The 18,109-nt window shown below is 36.6% G+C and overlaps 1 protein-coding gene across 1 annotated transcript in view; it reads right to left on the bottom strand.

The window, feature by feature from the left end:
- The window catches only part of LOC127528466 (coiled-coil domain-containing protein 178-like), a 357,301-nt gene that overhangs the window by 141,303 nt on the left and 197,889 nt on the right, over positions 1–18,109 (bottom strand). Inside the window, exon 10 of the mRNA XM_051929352.1 lies at positions 4,338–4,487. Coding sequence (XP_051785312.1) covers positions 4,338–4,487 — 150 coding nt within the window. The remainder of the gene's footprint in view (positions 1–4,337; positions 4,488–18,109) is intronic.

Below are 18,109 nucleotides of genomic sequence, written 5' to 3' on the forward strand. Positions count from 1 at the left end.
CCATAGGCTTAACGACAATGTCTTTTCTTTCCACTATATCCTATTTTGCCGACATTGTTTACAAATATTAAAAAACATTTTGCCATCAGACTGTGTAATAGTATTTTGTACTCTTGGCTGAATTCCTTAATCATGCATTCTCTACCTCCTTGTCCAAAAAATAAATGAGTTTCATAAAGTATGTCAAGTAAATAGTTACTATAACACCAAAATAAAACTTCAGCATTTGTTATAACACTGAATTGTACAAATATTTTTACGTGCAAGGTGGCAGTAGTGGGCTCATAGCCTGGCCTAGACCCCTCCTGGGTGAAGTTTTGTACGTTCTCTTCGCTGGTACTCTGTTTTCCTCTGATCTCAAACACGTGCAGGTTAAATTAACAGTAGCTCCAAACAGAAGGAGTGAGCATCGGCCCCACGATGGACTTGCACTCCATCCAATGCGCTTTACCACCTTACTCTCAGTGCTCCTGAGAAGCCTTGATTCTCCATGATCTTGTATTTCAATTCGTGAAAATTAAACTGTACAGTCTAGCATTCTGCAGTATACACGTTAAAGGGTCCTTTCTGTCATTTTGTGAAACACATCAATGTTTCACAAAATAATGGATTCAACATTTCAAATTTACATGGTTCTTTACAATCTTCTTCAAATATTCTTCTCATTAAGTAGCATCACTTGTTTATTGTTTGAACTAACAAAGTAAGTTATTCCGTACATATACAGTACATGGGTTTACTGATCTTTATGAAAGTTCACTAAAACTCCTGAATTTCTTTGTCTGAGGACATCTACACTGTAGTTTGGAATGAGTCTTATTTATCTGTGAAATACAAAGGAATTTTTTTTGGGGAGGTTTGTAATTAAATTACAAGGAAGAATTGAGAAGAAGAACCGTTCTACATGCGGTGCTTTGATTATTTTTACTAAATAAAATGTAATGATACATACACTAGGAGTCCTGTAATTAAAGATTGTATGTATTTTTGCTCTGAAGCATAAACATTCAAATGAGCTTAAAACAAAAAGATGTCTTTCTTTACATTCTCTTCTCTGTCTCCACATCAGCACACAAATGTATTCTAAAATTGCACATTTTGTTTCTAGCCTGTGTATTTTGTTTAAACTTGAAAATACCCTCTAATGTAAGAATTTACATTAAAAAAATAAAAAAGACTCAATCACAGCACTCCAAGTGGTGTGCCTGGCCAGAGATTCCTACATACATTTTATCAGTGCAACTATACTATGAAAATGTATATATTATATCTTGTATCGACAATTAACACCAATCAATATTAATGACTATATTTTGACAATTAATAAAATAAATAAACATTCATCGATTGCAAAAATACTACACACAATGCTTGCATTATACCGCGTCTCACTATTTATCTTCACTTGTAGAATAAGATCTACGCATTCCCCTTACTTGTGTTTTTTCCTAAAATTGCTTTACGTATTATGCATTGTTTATATATAGTAGACACAATGTCTTTATTGCATTGAATATATCTGAACATTGTGGAGAAAGAATGTTTTGGCTTGGTTACTGTCAGGTGTTTTTGCAAATGTTAATCCTGAATATACAATAGCAATAACGGCTGACTATGTTAGACTATGTTCTTTCATAGTTTTTTACTTTGATGAAAGTATTTATTTAATTTCAAAACAGATGATGTAATCACATACATATTATGTGAAGAAGTTTTGCTTTGTAAAATATTTTTTTGACTCAAGATAAAAATATTAATTTAAGGTAAGTGAAAATATTGTGGCAAATGAAAATTCTTATTTCATTTTACTTGAAAATAATCATTAGCAGTAATATTTTATAAATTTAAGGTAACTAAATATTTGCTTCCATAATATACTTTTTTTATTTGAGAGAAACTAATAAAATTAGTCATAACAACTTTGCAAATGTTTTTAGTTTCATCCTAGGACACGTTTATCATGTAAGCACGTCAGGGGAATACCTTCCAGGCTCATCACAACTATGCAATACCCCAAAAGGGTGAGAAGGGGCACTGTTGCTAACAGTCTAATTTTTTTTCTCCTCTGCAGCAGCTAGCAGATGGCCCTTGAGGGCAATTGACTCCGCCCCTTCCTGCCAAAAGGCTATAAAAGGATGAGGACTTACCAAAGAATGAAGCTCCTTGTGAATGACCTGCTCTTAAGAGCTATCAACCACAGTGAAGCTGAGGAGACTAGACATTTCTTGTTTCTGTTTTGCACCCTTGTGCACCTATTTTGCTTTGCATATATTTGGAATGAAAAGGGACAACCCTGCTGGCACCCCAACACTTCTTAAAGCTCACCCTGTATTCTTTCTACCTGTCCACACAGTGTAGTATCCTCGAGTTGCTGCTACTTTTCTTACATATTTCTAATGCCGATAATTTCAATTTGCAAAATGACTTTTTTCTTCCGTATAAAGTTATGATTTCTTTACCATAGAAATACCTTATATAAGTACTTTGATTTTTCCTTGAATTGCTTAAATATTATACTTTTCAAAGATTACTTGAGAGATGTTAGTATTTGTAAATGCTCTATGCTTTTGTCTTATTCACTGCAATTAATGGTATATCACTGACAGCTGAGATTTGTAATTTAAAAATTGCCCCTGACATCTGATTTTGTTCTGTCTGTGTCCCTTATTTTTTTAATTAACATATTTAAATATCACCATTGCAGCAGACCTTTGTGTGGTTACTCATGTAAGTCCTGTCAATTAAAAAAAGTTAGTTAAAAAAGCTTTAATTAAATTTCTGATCAATACACCTAACCTCAAATATAACCTTGGCCTTAACTGGCTTCTGTTTCCAGAAAAACATGATGAAGTAAAAGGCAAGAGATTATTTCAAAATTCTTGTCCATGAGACAGACCATCAATATAGTAAAATATACTGAAATTGAAATAGTAATTAAAGTTTAAGACTAAAAGGAATGTTTCTCTCTGAAAAGCATTGCTTCTTTATAATGTTACCAAAAAGAAAGAAATGCATCCAGCCACAATATATTGAAATAAAATCACATAATCTATTAATAGTAAGCTGTAACATTTAAGTTAAAATTGAACAGGAGAGTAAAGACATACAGAAACTATATGCTAGGTTTTTAATGTTGCATTAATTTTTAGAAAATAAGGCTAGACAATAAAAATTTCAAAATTCAATTCCATGGTTTTAAGGAGTTTAGTCTTAAACATAATTTTGAAACATTATGAAAAACATTTTAAAAGCCTTCCTACTAAAACCGCTTTGCTGTTAATTTTCATTGGAACAGATGACCACATTTCGATTTGGTTCAGTCCGTATCCCCTCAAGTCTGGCACTGTGGTGGCACACATCCACAATGCAATATAGTACACCACAGTTTATTTTGTGAAGTGACTTGCACTAAATGTGCATTTTGTCAACATTACAAAATGAAAACCTTTAACTTTCATTCTGGAATTGTATTTTAATATTACATCACTCAAAATCCAACCACAAAATAAAACGTAGGTACAAGCGACTCCACACACCTCTCCCTCACTTTAAAGGAATACTCCACCTAAAAATGATATTTTTTGTATGTTACTTAGCCTGTTCTTTTGAATTGAGGACCTGCCTCTCCCCCTCATTCACTGGTCAGGAGTCCTGTCTTCAATTCAAATGCACAGTATTATGGGCATGCATTTTCCTGTTTACAATTTACATTGCTTTTTCTGGAATTAACTATTAATAATATTTTAGCACAAAATGTGTGAATTTTGCAAGTGCTGAGCATATGGCAGGATAACGGACATGTAGATTATAGAACATGAGTAATGTGAGATTTTTTCTTCTTTTTTTCAATGGATTTTTTTTTCACATCATTTGCTGTTATAGAGCACAGGTCGCCATTGGGGCGTATTACATTCTAAACTTTTTTCTCTCATTCCTCATAAAAACTTGAGATTAAAAAATTTTCTCATCCATCACTACAGACTACTTGGGGTAAGGAACATATAAAAATATATCATTTTTGGGTGGAGTATTTCTTTAGGTTGGGAAAAATGTGAGCATCCGTTAGACCAGTAAGCGCACCCACATTGCACAATCTGGTAAGTATGACGAGTTAAAATATTACTTTTTCCTTGCTATCCTGCAAGTCACTGGAAAAATCAGCATTAAGATGTATTTGTGTATCTAATTAAAACATGGGTTATCTGTGCTGTATTCAATTTATCTAACCATGATGTTACAGATGAACTTATAAAAGCCTTCATAATTTACTTTGTTGAATTACAAAGAGATGACTAAAAAAATCCAAAATGGAATAAAATTTTACTATGAAAAGATACCTTTTGGTAATCATACAGGGAAGACTCCATTCTAACTTTTTCATCGTAGCATTTCAAAACTTGAGTCTTTGTTTCCAGCAAACTTTTTTGAAGAGTTTCATAGTCTTTGGCTAGTTGGACATTTTCTTTGAGTCCATCCTGAAGTGCAATCTGAAAAAAAGTTAAAATATTTAAGATATTTTGTGATAGAAATTAAGATTTGTTTTTTGTCAATAATTATCTCAAGATAGATAGATAGATAGAACAAACTTTATTTGTCCTGAAGGGGAAATTTGGCTTTGTACAGAAGCTCTTTAATTGAATAAATACATAAACAGGTAGATAAGTAAGGAAATAAATCAATAAATACACACACACACTTAGGTCTGAATACACACCAGAATGACTGTTAAGCAATTATGAATAAATGGAAATACTACATATGGATGTAGTGTAGGCTGATTTTTTTTTTTTTACTAAAATAAATAGGTGACTAGAAAAATAATATATACAGTACAGTAGGGTCCTTAGAGTTCTTATTTAATTTTGAGTAGCAAAAGTTAAGTAACCTGCATACGAAATGGTAATAGGAATCTGGGTCCAAATTTGGGTATTTAAAAAACAGATTAAAAATCATCAGCATGCCACAGTTTAAGTCAAAGTCATGATCATGGCCGTATTAAGGTGGGTGCTATTGATGCTGCAGCATTAGGCCCATTCCTGAAATAGGCCCAGATGAAAACAGACAAGAATTTTCTGGAAGCTGCACAGTTTTCCTTTGCTATATTAACCTCAAAATAATTCTTAAAATGAAATTTGGAGTCCAACTTTCGGACGCCTAGACATGGCATTACTTATTATACAGTTACTACTGTTCTTTACGCTGTGCGGTAACTATAACGTCGTGTTTATTGTTAACCGAAGATTTTGAGTTAATGCTATTAATTTTACGTTAAACAGTTTAATTAGCATTTTAACTGCGGTTTTTACAATATCTTGGGGATTCTTGCCACTTTATTACTGTTCGGTAAGTGCCACATAGTAAATTTGTCATCTTGAAAGTTAGTTGTACAGTAAAAATCGATGGCTATTTAAATGGTTATCTGTAAAGGTAAAACTAAAAGCCGGCCCGCGGGCCTGACATGGATGTTTAGAATTTTTTAAATCCTCGAAAGGATTCTGGTCTATTATGAAATTTAAATCGTGGACAAATTTTTACCCTCAAGAGCCTGAACTGAGTCACTTTGACCCATTGTCTCTGCAAATTCATTTTTTCTTATTCTGCTTCGTAAGAGAATTGCAAAATTTTATGTATTTCATTGTTAGGTTTTCTGTATTAAGTGTACTTTTCAGACAATTGCTATTAAATGTTGATGTTACATATTTTGATATTAATCTCGAGTTGTTACGATACTACGTCGTTATTATTATTCATGTTCAATAAAGGCTGGCTGGTTACGTCGCAAGCAATTAAGGCACCTTGGTCGGTCTGAGTGCGCATTTACGGTGAGTGTCGAATGCACGTACACCAATGGCGAGAAAAAATAGGTCTTTTTTGCGCTGCAGCATCATGCCCAATTTTGTCTTAATCTGGCCCTGGTCATGATTAGTAAATTTAAAAGCTTAAAATAAATTGTTTCAGAGGGCTATGGAGTAAACCCCTTTCAGCACTTAACCCCAATTACATCAGAAAAAATAATAATTTTTGATATGTGTCCATTATATTTCTTACAAAAGAACTTCTGAGTCTCTTTATGTTTACACAGTTAACAAGTATGTTCTGACTGACATGTGCTTTAAATAAGATGGCATCCATGGCAATGACATGCCATACTTTGAGAACAATGGAAAATCCTACACAATACTACACCATGGAAATCTAAAATTTAATGTCTGATCTGCTACACTTAAACTGTAATGTGAAATCCTGAATCTAAAGAAAACACTTATTCATTGTGTACCATGTGCAAAGGAGAAATTTAGCTTTTACTGAAGCTCATGAAATATAGAAATATTATAACATACAACAAAAAGAAATGTCCCTCTCAAATACACACAAGAATTGCAAAGAAGACAAAATGTCAGTCTTGACTAATGTAGTTTTGTTCTTTTTAGTAATTCTGGTGTGTATTTGAGAGGGGTTGTTGTTGTTTGTTATAATAAGCTTATCTATCTATCTATCTATCTATCTATCTATCTATCTATCTATCTATCTATCTATCTATCTATCTATCTATCTATCTATCTATCTATCTATCTATCTATCTATCTATCTATCTATCTATCTATGATAAGCGAGCAGTCCTTGTGAGGTATTGTAAAGATGTACTGCTATAAAGACAAAGGAACCCCAGTAGCATTTGCGCTTAAAGATAACATCACTCCTATCTACACAGTTGTGCCAGTTTCAAATGAATTAATGAGTACATTGAATTAATTGAAGCAAACACATTTTTCGGTTTCTCAGAACTAAATTATCTGAAGTGTTTTAAAGTTTTTTTTTCTAGTCATATAGTCAGTAAAGTAGCTTCAGTCTGTATAAACAAATCATTTTATTACACTATAAATGCAATGCTCACAGCTACTAAACTCTTATTATTTCACACAATAAGCACAGCCAAGGAGAATACAAAACAACTTTGGGACAAGTAATTAAAACTTAGAAACAGAAGAACAATGTTAACCAAAGTCATAAGCACAGAGCACAGAGAAGGTAATTGCAGTCATGCAAAAAAGTTACTAAACCCTCCTTTAATTATGTATGTTTACCTATCAGGACACAACTAACAATCATCTACTTTAGCTCTTCCTAAATCATTAAATTAAATATATCTCACCAATGTTTTGACCAGCAAGAACTTTCATAAAGGTCATCATGGGCGATTAGACTAGATGAGATTATATTTTATTTGTCCCACAGGGGAAATCAAAATTTTGCAGACGTTTCCAACTAACTGAGATCTATATTCCAAATGACTGTAAACTAACCACCAAAATTCTCAGGACAAAACTTGTAGATGAGAGCCGAGGTAAAATAAACGATAATATTTTATTGTTTTTCCACTAACACTAAACTTCCCTTTATTTTAAACAAAATTTGGACAAAGCAAAACACGGACCAGTGACATTACAACGGCCATCTTATTTATGATTGAGCTCTAAATGTTTGCCATTTTAAGTTTTTCTACAAAGGAGAAGGAAAAAAATATTTTAGGAACTTGCAATAAAATATTCAGTCTAATTTTTGGCTTTGACATGCAATTATTTAACTTCAATATTAGTTTCCATTTCTGGGTATGTATTAAATACTATCCTGGTTTTGAAATTTATCTGATGTTTGAATTCATTTTTGCCTAGAGTTTATTGTTTAGAACTATGCCACTCACTATTACAACATTTTAACACTAGCCTTTCATTTCTTGGAGAGATTCATTAATTACATCATGACATACCATATCCTACTATTTAAGCTATTTTCCTTTTAAATATATTGATGACTGTTAGTTTGTTCTTTTCAATCACTGTATGCCTTATCGATTACCATAAGCACAAAGCAGATATGCACACTTCATACATGGGTGGTGTCTCAGCTGCAGTCATATAAAAATTAAAGCAGTAATATATCAGACATGCTGCTAAGTGGCCAAGTTTTAATGCTGTGACAGTATAAACATGTAAAGAACTGTTTATGGATGCCTTCTATACAAACCTGCAAGGGTTGGTTTCATTCAAAAGCATCTACAGACAGTACCTACAGTATAACTATACAGTTTCTATTCACTGCTTCCATGAGGAAGCAGCAAAAGGATACAATCCGAGTGGTGCGGTATGATATTATTTATCTTGACTTTCAGAAAGCATTTGTTATGGTGCCACATGAGAGGCTGTCATTCAAATTAAACAAGGTGGAACTTCAGGATGTAATCTGTATTTGGGGGCAAAATTGGCTCAAACACCAATATAAGAAGGTAATGGTATATGAAATCTTACTAGAAGGGGGTGAAGTTAAGAGTGGTGTACTAATGGAACAGTGCTAGCGCCACTACTACTTTTAATATATATAAATGATTTGATAGGAATATAAATAACACGCTGATTAAGTTTGGAAATAATATGAAGCTAGGAGGATTGGCAGATAATATAGAATCTGTTGAATCATTACAGAGGGACTTGGATAGCATATAGGTTTGGGAAAATGTATGGTAGACAAAATGTAATTAAATAAATGTAAAGCATTACAAGAAGGAAGTAAAAATGTTAGATTCAAATATGTAATGAATATTGAAAGTACATCTTATGAGAAGGATTTAGGAGCCATAGTGGACTCGTCACTATCAAATTCCAGACAGTTCTCAGAAGCCATTAAGAACGCTAACAGGATATTAGATTATATAGACACCCTAATGTGTGCAGTACAAGTCCAAGGAGGTTCTGCTCAACATTTATAACATATTGGTAATGCCTCATCTGGAGTACTGTGGGCAATTTTGGCCTCCAGGCTGTACAAAAAGGACATAACAGCACTAGAAAAAGTCCAGAGAAGAGCAACATGTCTGATTCCAGAGCTACAGAGAGTGAGTTATGAGGAAAGATTAAAAGAGCTGAGCCTTGTCAGTTTAACCAAAAGGAGATTAAGAGGTGAAATGACTGAAGCATTTAAAATTATGAAGGGAAGTAGTACAGTGGATTGAGACTGTAGTTCAACAAGAATAAGGTGACACAGTTGGAAACTTGTTAAGGGTAAATTTAACACAGACATTAGGAAGTTTTCTCCACACAGAGCACCACAGACACTTAAGTTAATAAGTTACCAAGCAGTGTGGGTGACAGTAGGTCTTTAGGGACCTTCAAAACTTGACGTAATTTTAGGTTATTTAACTGAACAGGACTGATGAGCTTTGTTAGGCTGAATGGCCTGTTATCATCTAAATCTTTTTGTTGTCCTATACTGTCAGAGATTACTGCTTGTGTACAATAATGTAGCTCAACAAACAGGAAGCAAAATACTACAGAAGTGCAGACAAAACAGTAAAGAAAAATAAGAATTGACATAACAGAACATACTATAAGAGCGGATGACTAAAACACACATGAGAAGAGGAAATAGTCAAAAAGAAAGGGAAAGTCAGTCAGTCAGTGATTTTCTAAGCCGCTTAGTCCTTGAACGGGGTCGTGGGGGTCTGCTGGAGCCTAGCTCAGCTAGCATGGGGCGCAAGGCAAGAACAAAACCCTGAACAGGGCAGTGGAAAGAGAAATGTTTTTTTAAAAATGTCTGACAATGGTCTTCATGCACCCGTTTAAACAGTAATGAAACACTGAGAGGTGAATGTGAGGCACTGGCGAGTGTGATAGTGTGCACAAGTGCTGTAACAACTGAAGTGATGTCTTGGTTGCACATATATCTTGAAATTAAAAAGACTGGCATGGTAATTGTCAGTAGAAATTGCTAAAAAAATCATGATAAAAAAGAGCAAAAATACGGCAGTTAGGTTGACACCCAGAGAAACTCAGAGAAATGAGTTAATATGAGAGATTGAATAAAGACTTACCTAAAAGCCACTTGCTTTAGCATGAGACGCAGAAGTAAAGATCACATGGCTGCTGTTTGATAATGACAAGCTGCATTTTGTACAATTCTATTTCACTGAATAGTGTGTAAATAACTGCACTTATTTCTGAGGTCCTACCAGTGCAGCAGACATTCTATCACTATATTTAATATCATAGCAAAATGCAGTGTTTGAAGCTTGAGCTACAAGCCTACTCCAGTGACCCATTATTTAGGAAAGGTTTCTCCATTCACTGATTTGCTGTTCAGGGCATGGAATTTACAAAATGAAATGCCATTAAGAGGCAAGTTAATTATTTATGTATTAATATGGGGCAAAGAAATACAATGCAAATAAAATACAGCGCAGGAACACCAGTATATAAATTACAATAAGTAACTGTCCATTCAGCCTGCCCCTTTTAATCTTACTGTCGTATTCATACTATTGGACATGTAACTGAATATCTCAACTGTACCTGAAGAAATAATGGAGCGTGTCTCTGCAGTAAAACAGAACGGCACTAAACTGATGAGTTTAACCCAGCAGAAAGAGCGGCTGTAAACATGACAAATGCCTGCTATTGATTTCAGGTTTAATTACTCTGTGCCGCACTGACAAAGCCCATCAGATGTTGTTGTGAAGTGTAAATGGAACAAACTACACTTCACTGCCCATAGGAAACTGATGGTGTCTGCAGTTTGCATTGTTTACTTTATCCTCTCTAAACTTCAGCCTTCATCAAATTAACAAGTGTTGGTTTCTCTGAAACTGCAAAAGAAAAGAAACTCTAATTTTCTACATTTTTATAAGGAAAATAAGACTTTGAAGAAGTGAGAAGACCTTTGTACACAATTTTGAACAACATGTTGAACAGCCAGACATTTTAAAATGATGCCACTCCAAAGTTTTGTTTTTTTATTAATCAAAACAGGTTGTCCACAATGCATCTTAAATTTCCTCTCTTTTATCCCTTAATCGAACTCCTGTCCTTTTTCATACAATGATATGACAATCAAAAACAGTCTAGTAAATCATAAGCTTATTGAGAAGAGTATTAGAGCCATTATTTTAATGTGTGATAATAATCTGGAGAATTGTGTTATTCTTGCATTATTTGGTCAAATGCCCTCTATAGGATTTCTGTCAGTGTGTGACACCCCGCGTAAGGACCCAGTTGTACAACTCCTGACTTAGGGTGTCAGTAGATGAGACAGAGCAACCAAGGGATGGAGTAAGAGAGGCTCAGACTAAACAAAAATATTCAAAATCAGGAATCTGTTTTATTCCAGCACTGTCCATACTCTTTTACAAAGAAATGTCTTGAAAAAAATATAGATATTTACAAAGTCCAATGTAAAGACACTTCCCAAAAGAAAAATCAGTGCAGGTGTTATAATATTTACATTGATTTCCAAATCAAAAGTGAAAAAAAGAACAAAACAGAAAAAAAAACTCTTCCACCTCCTTCATCCAGCTATAAAATGAATCATGAAGGACAGGCAAAAAAAAACAAACAAAACAAATAGTAATCAAAACAAAATGAATAAAGTAAGCACCTACTATATACACAAAGAACAGAATGTATCTCCACTACTCAATTAAATAAATCAGTAGCACAAATCTACACTACAGCTTGAAGACCCGGTTATAAGACGACCTCTGTCGTTCGGACCCTGGTTTTATATCACAAGCCCTTTTGACCATCCAATCCGCCGTTATGTTTCCCAATAATCAGACACGTCGGGACGTGTACCATTCAACAGCACCTGCTCATGTACAGTCCAGTCTTTTTAAATGTTCTCTCTCTCTCTCGCGTGCGCGTACCCGTCTGTCTGGGTGACTTGCGTTTTCAGCCTCTATTAAGTAAGTACTCTTTTACTTCCTCCTGTGTTCACTCCTATACTTTGCCACACGTATGAATTCCCTTTTTTTATGCAGGCTACTTTAAAACAAAGCTTTCTGTCCTTCAGACCTGTTCCTCTGATTTTAAATATACCACCGATATATATATATATATATATATATAATATATATATATATATATATATATATATAATATATATATATATATATAATAGATATATATATATATATATATATATACATAGATATATATATATATATATATATATATATATATATATATATATATATATATATAATAGATATATATATTCATTGCATTCGTAGTCTGTGTCACAATCTGATTGTATGGGTGGGTTACCTACCAGGTAACGCTTGTGTTGGTCAGCAAGTCAGCTAACATCCGCCACGGTGCCCTCATTTCAGTTGCGAGAAGCAGATCATAGAATGGGTGAAATAGTTTACTGTCAAATAATGCAAAGAGTACGCGACACGTGTTTCGCCCTAATTCTGGGCTCATCAGGCGTACACACTCACTGCACCCCCCTCTCGGGGAATTGAACCTCAGACGTCAGCGCCGAAGCCTCTAACATTGCACCACGGCGTGTGGTTCATTCATTTGACAGCATGTAGATCAGGGTAATTACATTCATTGCATGCATATATAATATAATATACCAGTTACGGAAGTGCGCATCTGCACTTGGGCGTCAGAAACCGTAAGCATGCTTGAAAAATGACAGACTTGTGCCTCGGCGTTGGCAAGTTTGAGCCCCACTACTTGACCTCAGGGCACCTGTAGGCCTCCAGGCAGCCCTTGAAACATCCTGGCGCTCAAACTGGCACTAAAACTTTGTACCGCTGCCATGCTAATCTGCATAGGGGCATTAAAACAGGTAAATGACTCTTTATTTCTTTTAAATTTTTCTTTTCAAATGTCCATGATAAGCTGATCGGCTGCCTCTTTATTTGCATTACAAATAAACTGTGAACTTGGTTTATCACACAGTGGTTATCCACGAATTTCTACTCAGTTAATTTTGTCACTGTCAGCCACTCCAGGATTGGTTGCTGTCTTACATCTAGTAGTACAGTAATCCCTCCTCCATCGCGGGGGTTGCGTTCCAGAGCCACCCGCGAAATAAGAAAATCCGCGAAGTAGAAACCATATGTTTATGTGGTTATTTTTATATTGTCATGCTTGGGTCACAGATTTGCGCAGAAACACAGGAGGTTGTAGAGAGACAGGAACGTTATTCAAACACTGCAAACAAACATTTGTCTCTTTTTCAAAAGTTTAAACTGTGCTCCATGACAAGACAGAGATGACAGTTCTGTCTCACAATTAAAAGAATGCAAACATATCTTCCTCTTCAAAGGAGCAAACAAATCAATAGGGCTGTTTGGCTTTTTAAGTATGCGAAGCACCGCGGCACAAAGCTGTTGAAGGTGGCAGCTCACACCCCCTCTGTCAGGAGCAGACAGAGAGAGAGAGAGAGAGAGACAGATAAAAAAATCAATACGTGCCCTTCGTGCTTTTAAGTATGCGAAGCACCGGGCAGCATGTCGCTTCACGAAGCAGCTGCACAGAAGGTAGCCAACGTGAAGATAATCTTTCAGCAGTTTTAGACGAGCGTCCGTATCGTCTAGGTGTGCGAACAGCCCCCCTGCTCAATCCCCCTACGTCAGGATCAGAAAAAGTCAGCGCGAGAGAGAGAGAGAGAGAAAAGTAAGCTGGGTAGCTTCTCAGCCATCTGCCAATAGCGTCCCTTGTATGAAATCAACTGGGCAAACCAACTGAGGAAGCATGTACCAGAAATTAAAAGACCCACTGTCCGCAGAAACCCGCGAAGCAGCGAAAAATCTGCAATATATATTTAAATATGCTTACATATAAAATCCGCGATGGAGTGAAGCCGCGAAAGGCGAAGCGCGATATAGCGAGGGATCACTGTATTAAGTTTGGTTGTGTAGATTAATAGATGTGTACTACCCACGTCTTTTTGTTGTTTGATAAGAGACTGAGATCATCAAACTATGCTGATCTTGCACTTCTTTGGCTGTAGTACCCATTCCTTCCCACTTGTGTACGTTAGAAGATAGACGGCTTTGCAGAGTGAATGTTACAACATTAGAACAATCTAGACGAGAACAGGCCATTCAGCCCAACAAAGTTCGCCAGTCCTATCCACTTAATTCTTCTAATAAAAACAAGTCAAGTTTTAAAAGTCCCTAAAGTCTACCACACAACTAGCTAATTCCAAGTGTCTATGGTTCTCTTTGTAAAGGAAAACTTCCTAATGTTTGTGCGAAATTTACCCCTTACAAGTTTTCAACTGTGTCTCCGTGTTCTTCATGAACTTCATAATTTTAAACACTTCAATTGTGTCACCTCTTAATCATCTTTTGCTTAAACTGAAAAGGCTCAGCTCTTTTAATATTTCCTAATAATTCATCCCCTGTAGCCCTGGAATCAGTCTAGTCGCTCTTCTCTGGACCTTTTCTAGTGCTGCTATGTCCTTTTGTAGCCTGGAGACCAAAACTGCCCACAATACTCCAGATGAGGCCTCACCAGTGTGTTAAATAACTCAAGTATACTGTAACCTCTTTGGACTTGTACTCCACACATCAGAGCACTATACAGTATAACCTAACATTCTGTTAGCCTTCTTAATGGCTTCTCAACACTGTATGGAAGTTGATAGCATAGAGTCGTCTGCAACTCCTAAACCCTCTAATAAGTTGTACTCTTGATTTTCAGACTTCCCATTGTGCATTCAGTTCTAACATTTTAACTTCCTACGTGTAAAACTTTACATTTACTGACATTAAACTCAAATCTCAATGTCTGCAAGGAGTTTTTATCCCCTAACCAGGCTATGTTTGGATACTCAAGTTTCCTTTCACTTGTGAAGCACATACTGGGCAGGTTGATCACTCCAAATTAGCCCCTCTAAAACAGTTGTTTCCAAATTCAATCTTGGGGTACCCCTGTGGCTGAAGATTTTTGTTCCCACCACTCTCACATTCAGTGGATCATTTTACTCCTAATTAATCTTATTGTTGAACTAGCCAATTTTTTTCTCTTATTTTGCAGTAGTAAGATTTACATTAGAAATCTAGAAATATTTATAATTAGCTAAAGTACCCGCTGGTGTTATTTGTATTATGGGTTAAAGTAAGACAGAAAATATTTGTGTTTTATTTCGTCATCATTGTCTGAAAGGTCAAGTGGCCTGTCCATTATTTACACCAGTGGTTTTCAACCTTTTTGTGTAGTGGGCCGTTTTTTTTTATTATGGGGGGATCACCAATGGAGTCTTCATAGGGGTGGTCTGCCTAGGAGTTTCAAACGGCACACAGGTGGGGGAGGGTTCTCTTTGCAGTTTCTCATAGTCTGCAAGTGGCAGAGAGGGGGTGGGGGGGGAGGGGGGCTTGGGGGACGGTTTCCTTGGAGTTTCCAGTGGCTTGTGAAGCATGGGCCTAAAGATCATTTAACCAGACATGTCAACTGTTTGTTTCTTTCTGATGTAATATCGGAAGTAGTAAGCCAACTAGTGAAATATCTTAGGCATGGCTTCACGGACTGGCAGTCAGCAATAACAGTGTTATCATCCTCTCAGCTTTTAGTACAGCCATACCAAAAGTGACAGCCACTGCTTGTGACGCTAACTCACTTCAAACACTCTTGCTAAGAATGCATTCCTTGAGCTGTACTGACCTCTCTTCTTCCATTTCACACCTCACTTTAGATGGAAAATGTGATGATGTCTCTTTTTTTTTTTTTTTTGTCCTGGACACTTCCTTGTATTCACTCATTTGTCCATGAGGCATTGCTGCTGTTCACGTAGCCTGTAAATCGTTTGTTCTGCATCTTTCTATTCCCAGTGCGTAGCTACACTTTTAATACCTCGAAATCGGGTCATAAATCTTGGTCAGGACATAGTCAACGGTATCCCCCTAATCAAATAAGGTAGCTGCACAAATGTTGACAGAGATTGGTTCAACGGTGTGGACGTGTATACTGGACATATATGCACACACAGAGATTTCACAGCTTAGTATATATTAGATTATAAGGGAATTTCGTCTGGTCTTCGAGATGATGGCCAACGACAGACAGCTGTGGATGAACTTTGTTGCTGCCCTACATGCCAAAGGGAGTAAAGGGCAGTAAGTAAGTAAGTATACCGTACTTTTCATTTCTTAACTCTCTTTTTTTCATTTTCCTATTCATTTACCTTCTTTCTGTGGAGTTTGCTCCCTTCATTGTATCCAAATAATAACAATTAACAATAAATGAAGCAGACACCATGACAAACAACACAGAATGATGAAAGGGTTGACACTAGAAATTTCAAAACTGAGCTTGGACTGAGCTTGGAAAGTAGCATTTACTTATGTTACATAAAAATATTTGAGTGTTTTTTAATCTTGGTTTCTAAGATTATATCATCCTGCAAGAGTTTGTTTTTTTTTTCTCCAGCTCTCTGGAGTTTTTTTGTTTGTTTTTTCTGTCCTCCTGTCCATCAGACCTTACTTTATTCTTTGTTACTTAGTATTGCCTGATCTTACTTTTATATTGTTCTTTTTTCATCTTGTAAAGCACTTTGAGCTACATCATTTGTATGAAAATGTGCTTTAGAAATAAATATTGTTGTTGTTAAAACCATCAGTTAAGGAAGAGGTAACTCCTTTGAAGTTCATTCAATTTCACTTTCTCAGTCCTGGTCAGCACCTCGGGACTCAAGACAGCAGCCTGCCATATCCTGATTCATGATGCGGACCACAAACTGCCACCTCTTTCGATCACCGCAGCTCTCCTCCCACTGGGCGGACCAATCAGGGAAGGCCCACATCATAAGCACAAGTGAATCAGAGTGCAGTTAAGAGTGTCTGTTTTCACATGCCCACATTACAGGCTGTCTTGTCAGAAGTAAATGACTCTAGAGACCGTTTTCAAAAGTTCACATTTTCAGGGGTTGAAAACACTGGGGTAGTGTGGATGAAAGGTGAAAACAGAGACTAATGTCTGCATGTTTAAATTACAATGTAATGGTGTGGGCAGGGCCTAAATCGAGAAATTACCTTCACATCTGTTGTGGCAATCTAACTTGGCAATGTACAGTATATACAGTATATATATATATATATATATATATATATATATATATATATACAGTCGACCTTTGATATACGACCGGCCTGACATGCGAACAACTTGGTTTACGACCAACATCTTGTGTTACGACCTGAATGCGGTCACGTGTATCCGCTTGCGCGATTGTAAACAAACAGCCGAGAGCGTTTGTAAGCGTAAGTCAGAGCCCAGATCCATGTGTTTGTGAACGTAATTTCGGTCAGTGCAGCGATTTACATAATTTTTTTCGATAATTGCTAAGGAAGGAAGAGAAGGTAACGAAGGTAAAGAAAGCGATCACAATCGAAACTAAGAAGGAAATTGTGCGGAAATATGAGAGTGTTGTTCGTGTGACCGATCTCGCTAATATGTACAGCATGTCAAAATCCATCATCTTGACAATTTTACAAAGAAAAAATTTGTATAAGGAGGCTCCTTCCAAACAATAACCGCCTTCCATTTCATTCTCATCCTCCTCCCTTCCTGCAGCCCAAAGATGTCAAATTAAATGGTGAGTACAGTATGAAATTGTTGTTTCTGGTAGGCTAGGCACTTTTTATAACTTTTTGGTTAGTACATTAGAAAAATTATTGGTGTTTTTGGTAAATTATGCACATTATACAACCCTTTTCTATTAAAAAAAGTTAAGTAAGTGTTGCTGTGGGCGGTTCGGAACACATTATGGGTATTTCCATTATTTCTTATGGGAAAAATAGTCTTGACTTACAACCAACCTGAGTTACAACCAGCCCTCACGAACGAATTGAGTTCGTAAGTCAAGGGTCCACTGTATATATATATATATATATATAGTGGCAAGTGGCTGGGGGTGGCACCCAGCCGGGATGCCCAGAAGGATCTGAGGAGGGATTACGCCCCCTCCAGACCACCAGGGGGCGACTGCCCTGGTGGCTTTGGGGACCATGGGAACTGAGCTTGGAAGCTCAACCCTATAGGGGCCCGTGGTCACCGCTGGAGGGCGCACCGATTCCTGGAAAGCCCTGGTCCTGAGCACTTTCGCCACACCCAGAAGTGCTGGGGGAAAGACGACCAGGGACACCCTGAGCGCTTCCAGGTGAGCAGCCGGTACTTCCGCCACACCAAGGACGTATCATCGGACAGACGGGACCCTGGAGGTAAATTCCCTGGTCACCGGCAGCCAGCCCTGGATGGCTGCGCGTGTGTTGTGTGTTGTAGGCTGGGACTGCCCAGATCCGCGTTGGTGGCAGACGTGTGCC

Source organism: Erpetoichthys calabaricus, chromosome 6 (genome assembly GCF_900747795.2).
Source record: "Erpetoichthys calabaricus chromosome 6, fErpCal1.3, whole genome shotgun sequence".
Taxonomy (NCBI): Eukaryota; Metazoa; Chordata; class Cladistia; order Polypteriformes; family Polypteridae; genus Erpetoichthys; species Erpetoichthys calabaricus.